This window comes from Chenopodium quinoa, unplaced genomic scaffold (assembly GCF_001683475.1).
Source record: "Chenopodium quinoa cultivar QQ74 unplaced genomic scaffold, ASM168347v1, whole genome shotgun sequence".
Classification (NCBI taxonomy): Eukaryota; Viridiplantae; Streptophyta; class Magnoliopsida; order Caryophyllales; family Amaranthaceae; genus Chenopodium; species Chenopodium quinoa.
The window spans coordinates 796,989-803,738 of record NW_018744072.1 but is presented as its reverse complement, the minus strand read 5'-3'; the positions used below and the strand labels follow the sequence as shown (position 1 = coordinate 803,738).

General features: G+C 34.5%; 1 protein-coding gene across 1 annotated transcript; it reads left to right on the top strand.

The window, feature by feature from the left end:
• The first annotated feature begins 4,068 nt into the window (after positions 1-4,068).
• LOC110691284 (putative nuclease HARBI1) lies at positions 4,069-5,457 on the top strand. Its single transcript, XM_021868206.1, has one exon. It carries the CDS (start codon positions 4,069-4,071, stop codon positions 5,455-5,457), a length of 1,389 nt encoding a protein of 462 aa, XP_021723898.1.
• Positions 5,458-6,750: the final 1,293 nt, after the last annotated feature.

Here is a 6,750-nt window from a genome sequence, read left to right as displayed (position 1 = left end):
GTATGAGTTTCCACTTCAAATTCACTTTCGGTGTCATGGTCCGACTGAACTTGAGGGTCGTTTAGGGGACGCCTCTCTTCAGGAGTCGGTACAGACTTGGATGCCATCTCAGAATTACTCTCCCCACAGACGGCGCCAAAATGTTTCGGGGTTTTCTGATGTCCTGCGGGAGAGTTACAACACCGAGACTGGAACCGGCCGCCTGTACCTGCAAAATAACGGAGACTCCTGAGAGCTCCGCCTCCAACGGTCAAGTTAGTACCTGATTAAGGAGTAATGAGTGCGGAAATTAAAGTGGTTTAGTCTCTCTAGGTGAGAGTGTTTAATGTATAATCCGTGTGTTATTAGAGTTCTCTGTCTTTTTCTCTCTCTCCTCTTAATGAGGATTAAGAGGAGTATTTATAGTCTTGAGAAGCGTGCCACTCTCTAGGTTTAGGGTAAACCTAGGGCTGACCGGGCCTCTAAACAGGATTGGGCCTTGGTGGCCGGTTTTCCCATTTGGCATGGGTGGACACATGGCGTGTCTCAATTGGTCCGCAGAGGACGTATCTGTGATTGACACGTGGCAGGCTCCTATTGGCCTACGTGAAGGACACGTGGCAGAACCTGGTTGGTCCACTTGTCAGACGGTGATTGGAGGATAAAAATCCCCTAATCAGAACTGATTAGCTGGTTAAATATGTACTCTCTCCATTTCTGAAAGTTCGACTCACTTTGCATTTGTGCGGTAGCCAATAAATATCTTTGACCATGAATATTTTAGGCAATGTATAAGTGAAAATTATAAAAAATTTATATTTGAAAACTTAATAATAAGGGGAATCTAATAAGATCCTATATGCTAATTTATTTATATTGTATAAGTCATTAAATGTGGTCAAAGTTATTTTACTTTGACCCCATAAATAGTAAATGAGTCGAACTTTCTGAAAATGAGGTAGTATTTTAAAAGTACGTTGGGGAGGGGATTTTCCTTGCCCAACGTACTTTTATCGTGCCATATTAGGTCCTAAGCTAACTAATCAACATTTATCGTGCATTGCACGGGATTTAAGCTAGCTAATCAGTATTTCAATAATATGGCAATTTTCTTTTGTGAAATAATAACTTCAAAATATTACTCGTAATCATCTATATATCTATGGGTCATTTGCAACGGTTGATACGAGCTTGACCTTATAATAAAATTTTCGCAAACTTAGCATGATCTGAGGTCAGAAATTTTACCAGAGTTGTTAATTTAGCAATAATCTTCATGTCCCCCATTATTTTAATTTTTAAAACATCCTTTAAGAATATATATATATATGAAGTATGGCATAAGAGCACTCCCAGCAGTGAGGAAAAAAGCCCTCACGAGTAAAAATAAAGGTGTAAAAAAAAAAACCCGAGCATTACGTCAGTGAGGGAAAAAACCCTCACCGTTGAGAGGAATGGAGAACGCACAAGAGTTGAGGGAAAATAACCGTGAACAGTAACTGGTGGGGCCCACCACAACACGCAGCAAGCCCTTTTTTTTTTCCTTTCTGGCTTGCAAAACGACGTCGTTTTGCCTTAAAGAAGGGCGAAACGACGCCGTTTTGAGGGGCAAAGAAGGAAAAAAAAAATAAGGGGGCAGCTGGACTGACGCGCGTCAGACCCAACCAATGGGGATGTGACACGCGTCAGCCTTTGTCCTTCCAACCAATCAGATTTTTTTGCTTTTATTACAACGGTTATATTTTTCTAACGTAAATATAACCGTTGTAATTATAAAAAAAAATATCACCAACGGATAGATTTTTTTTTCTCTATAAATAGACATGCATTTTGATATATTTTGATATACTTTCAAAAAAACCCATAAATACTACAAATTTCCTTCTTTTCCCAATTTCTTTGAGTTATTTTTATCATTTTTATTATTATTATTATTATTCGTAAAAAAAAAAACCCAGTTATTATTTAGTATTATTATTATTATAACTATTATTTTTATTATTATTATAATAATTATTATTATTACTAGTAGTAGTAGTATTAATTAATTAAAAAAAGGTAGTAGTTTTATTGGTATTCTTATTCTTATTCTTATTATTATTATTATTATTATTATTACTATTATTATTATTATTATAATTATTATGATCATTGTTATTATTATTATTATTATTATTATTGTAATTACTTTTATTATTATTATTATTGTAATTACTTTTATTATTATTATTATTATTATTATTATTAATTTCATTATTATTATTTTTGTTAAATTTATTAATCCTTGAAAAAATCGAATTATTATATTGTCAAAAAAAAGTAGTAGTAGTATTATTATTGTTGTTGTTATTATATTAATATTTTTTTGCTAATGGATCCTAACAACCCAGATTTTTCTAATTATTTTTCTGATTTGGGTGATGATTTTGTCACTAACCCTCGATTTCAAACCTTCCTTCAACGAATAGCTACTCAATATCCACCACAACAAACACCTTCTCAATTTCCACCACAACAAACACCTCCTCAATTTCCACCACCACATTCACCTCCTGTTTATCAAGGGAGCAATTCTCAATATGAAGATGAAATGGAAGAAAGTGTTCCAGATACTCCACAATACCCTCTACCTCCTCCAAGAGTGTTTGTCAATCAAAACCAACCACTTACAAAAGGGAGTCGAATGTGGTCTGTTGCGGAGGATGAAACTCTTATTGGTTTGTATCTGCAATTCAGTGAAGATGCAATTGTTGGTACAGACCAAAAAGCATATGTGCTTTGGAGAAAAATTTCAGCGGCATATGATGAAGCGCAGGCTGAGAAACCTCACATTCTACCACCAAGACCTTTGAGGAGTTTGGAAAGTCGTTGGAGAAGGATGGCAGCTGATTTAATACAATGGAGTAGCTGCTATGACGAAGCAGGAAGGGCTACAGGAAGTGACTACAACGAAGCAGATTGAATTAATAACGCCAATAAGTTATTCTATGCTTCCTCCAAGCCTACTCAACATAATTTTAATTGTCACCATGGTTGGGAAATGGTTAAAAATGACCCAAAGTGGAGGACAAAACTTAGGTGGGCGTTGTCAAGAGAGGAAAGATTAGCTGCAGGTAATGCCGTCGAAGATGATAGTAGTGGCAGTGATAAGCGATGTAGAACCGTAGAGGAAGGTGCTACACCATCCACGGGTTTCTGTTCTGGAGGTCTTCCTCGACCCGATGGTGTTAAAAAGGCAAAGGCCAAGCGTAATAAAGGAAAAGAAGTGGCTTCTGATTCTTCAACCATTGGTGAGCAAATGAAGCAGAATAATGCCTGTAGGGAAACGGAGGTACAAATACGGTTGAAGAAGTTGGATTTTGACATGGAAAGGGAGAGGAGGAAACAAAAACAAGTCGAAATTCAACAAAAACAAGTTGACATACAAGAGAGAAGGCTGAACTATGAAATGCTACAAGATCTACTTTCAAAGGGTACTGATTTAACTCCCGATGAAGAGGCCTACAAGGAGGAATTACGTGCAATGCTATATGGTAGAAGGCACGTGTGACTTGGATATGCAATGTGTTTGCTTATGTTTTATTTAGTTAATGTTAAATTTATGTTTATTCAGTTAATTTAATGTACTCGTGTTTATTTATTTAATGTTAAATTTATTTTTATTCAGTTAATTCACGTGTTTCTTAGTAATTTGAAATTGATAAAGCTGATATCTGATAAAGAAAAAATCTGATAATATTCACATGCACTGTTGTTATTTTGAAACTGATCACAACCATTGACAATCTGTACATACTTCAATGGCATGTCACCTCTGCTTAGGCATCAATAACACTGCACAATCACATGCTAAAGTAATGCAGTGAATTGTCACCTCTGCTCAGGCATCCATAATACTGCACAATCAGAAGCTAAAATAATGCAGTGAATTGTCACCTCGGGTCACATGCAATTTCATTTCCACTTTAACTCACATGCAAACAAACCACTACCATCCAATAATGTCTTTCACCTTTTCTATATATACCTGTGTTATCATAAACGGAAACAATCCCAAACACACCAACTATCTAACCAAAAAAAAAAAAAATGTCTTTCATTTCTTCCACCTCAAGCTCATCTTCTAATGATTTCTCCAAAAATCATGAATTTGATTGCTTAGTTGATGAGTATGTAGCAAATCACCTACCTCATATATTACTTCCTCAAGACCAACCACAAGAACCTCCACTTAATAATGAAACTGAAACATCAACGGAGCCCAAAAGGGATAGGGAAAGAGAAAAAGGGCATGTGCAACTATACAACGATTATTTTGCGAATAATCCAGTGTATAACGACAACCAATTCCGACGTAGATTCCGTATGCAACGGTCATTGTTCTGCCGCATTATGGGCAAAGTGGTTGAGGGGGATCAATTCTTCCAGCAACATCGAAATGCAGCTGGGAAGCTTGGTTTATCACCGTTGCAGAAATGCACCGCTGCAATAAGAATGTTAGCGTATGGCGTAGCCGCAGACGTTGTGGATGAATATTTACGTCTTGGCCAAACAACCTCTAGGCAGGCATTGCAACATTTCTGTCAAGGGGTTATTTCACAATTTGAAAGTGAATATCTACGAAAACCTACAGATGAAGATTTAAGGAGAATCCTTCATCAAAATGATCTGCGTGGTTTTCCAGGCATGATTGGTAGTATAGACTGCATGCATTGGGAGTGGAAGAATTGTCCTACTGCTTGGAAAGCACAATATGCTGGTCGTAGCAAGAGTGCAACTCTCATTCTTGAAGCTGTTGCTAATCAGGATCTATGGATTTGGCATGCGTTCTTTGGAATGCCTAGGTCATGTAACGATTTGAATGTCCTATACCGTTCACCGGTATTTGATGATGTTTTACAAGGTCATGCACCACCCATAAATTTTACGGTTAATGAACATCAATATGAGTTGGGCTACTACTTGGCCGATGGGATTTACCCGAGATGGCCAACTTTTATACAAGGTATAACACATCCTCATGTTAGAAAAGAAAAGTTGTTTGCTGATCAACAAGCAGCAGTTCGGAAAGACGTCGAACGGGCTTTCGGAGTTTTACAAGCTAGGTTTGCTATACTACGCCAACCAGCACTTGCATTTGACGAAGATATTCTCTGTGATATTATGAAAGCATGTATAATAATGCACAACATGATCGTCGAGGATGAACGACACAACTACGCACGTGCAGATGTTTTGAGACGATACTACGAAGAAGATCGACCACAACGTACGGTGAGGCGGGCAGGCCCGAGCACAAGTGCCACGGTGAATAACAACGAGCCATTTGAATTCAACGTCGGGCGACCACCCAACATTGATTTCAACACGTATTTGGAGAGAAGGATTTCCCTTCGTGATAGAGAAATTCATTCATCTCTGAAACAAGATTTAGTAGAGCACATATGGCAGAACTTTCGTCATAATGCGGTTGAATAAATAATTTTTTAGTTTGTTATTTGCAACCGTATCGTTATTTATGTTTTAATACTCGTGTTTGTATTTTATTATTATTATATTATTTTTGTTCAGTGTCAACAGTAGAATAAATATAAAAATATTATTAATAAATAAAACGTAATTGAAAAATAAATAAAATATTATTAATTATAATTGAAACGTAATTGAAAAATAAATATAAAATTATAAATTTTTATTAAATTATTTTTAAAACGTAATTAAAAAAAAATTATTTTTACATATTTTAATTGTATTGGAAAGAAAAATATGTAGTATAAACATTATTTCAAAATAAAGATAAAATAAAAAGATGATGTGTATTATGGTGGGGTATAGTAAATAGTGGAGGAGAAAGTGATGAGAGGTTTTTTTTCTTCTCATTGCTGTGGTGAAAAAAACATTTGATGAGAGAAATTGTATGGGAAGAGTGAGAAAGTGGGTAGAGAGAGATTGAGAGGTTTTTTTTCTCCTCACTGCTGATAATGGTCTAAATATCCCAAATTATTATTCGCAATATCATGGTCATGGTGTATCTTCCCAAAGTTGTTCAGAATTTTTTGCCAAAATTAAATTTATTTTAATGTTAAATGATGGAGTATATAGAATATTTCTAATTAAGATAAATTTTTATTGGTGAGAATGTGATATTTTGGGATTTTAATCAATCATTTATTTATGTAATTATAATTTTAAAGTATTAAAAGTAGGGCAAGGAGTCCTATTCGAGAGTACCATATAATATTTTTTCTACATAATTCAATTTATACTTTATAAATTTTCATATTGATAAAAATAACTAAAAATACTTTTTGAAATAAGTTCCATTAAACATATATCTACACAACCTTAAAATTTAAGAGCATTTGTAAAACAAATTAACTAAAAATATATCGAAAGAGGTTTGAACTCCTTATATGCATCATTGAATTAAAACTACACTTCTTTCCATCTTAACTAGCAATAAATTATACTCTATCTGTTTACATAAATATATTATTATGTAGAATAAAAAAAGCATCCTAACTAAAAACAAAAAACAACCATAAAACTCCTTAAAGTCTCTTTGTTATTTATCATTATAATCCAAATTATTATACTGTACAATGTATTGACAGCTGTTGTACTAATTTATTATTGTCACCTATATTTAATTTCTTCACACTAATAAAAAAAAAATTTAAACCTTTTATAAAAAAGAAATTACTCAAAATAACATCTCAAGGCAACGCTCGTGTCATACACTAATTATATGTCACAAACTCACAATGGTTT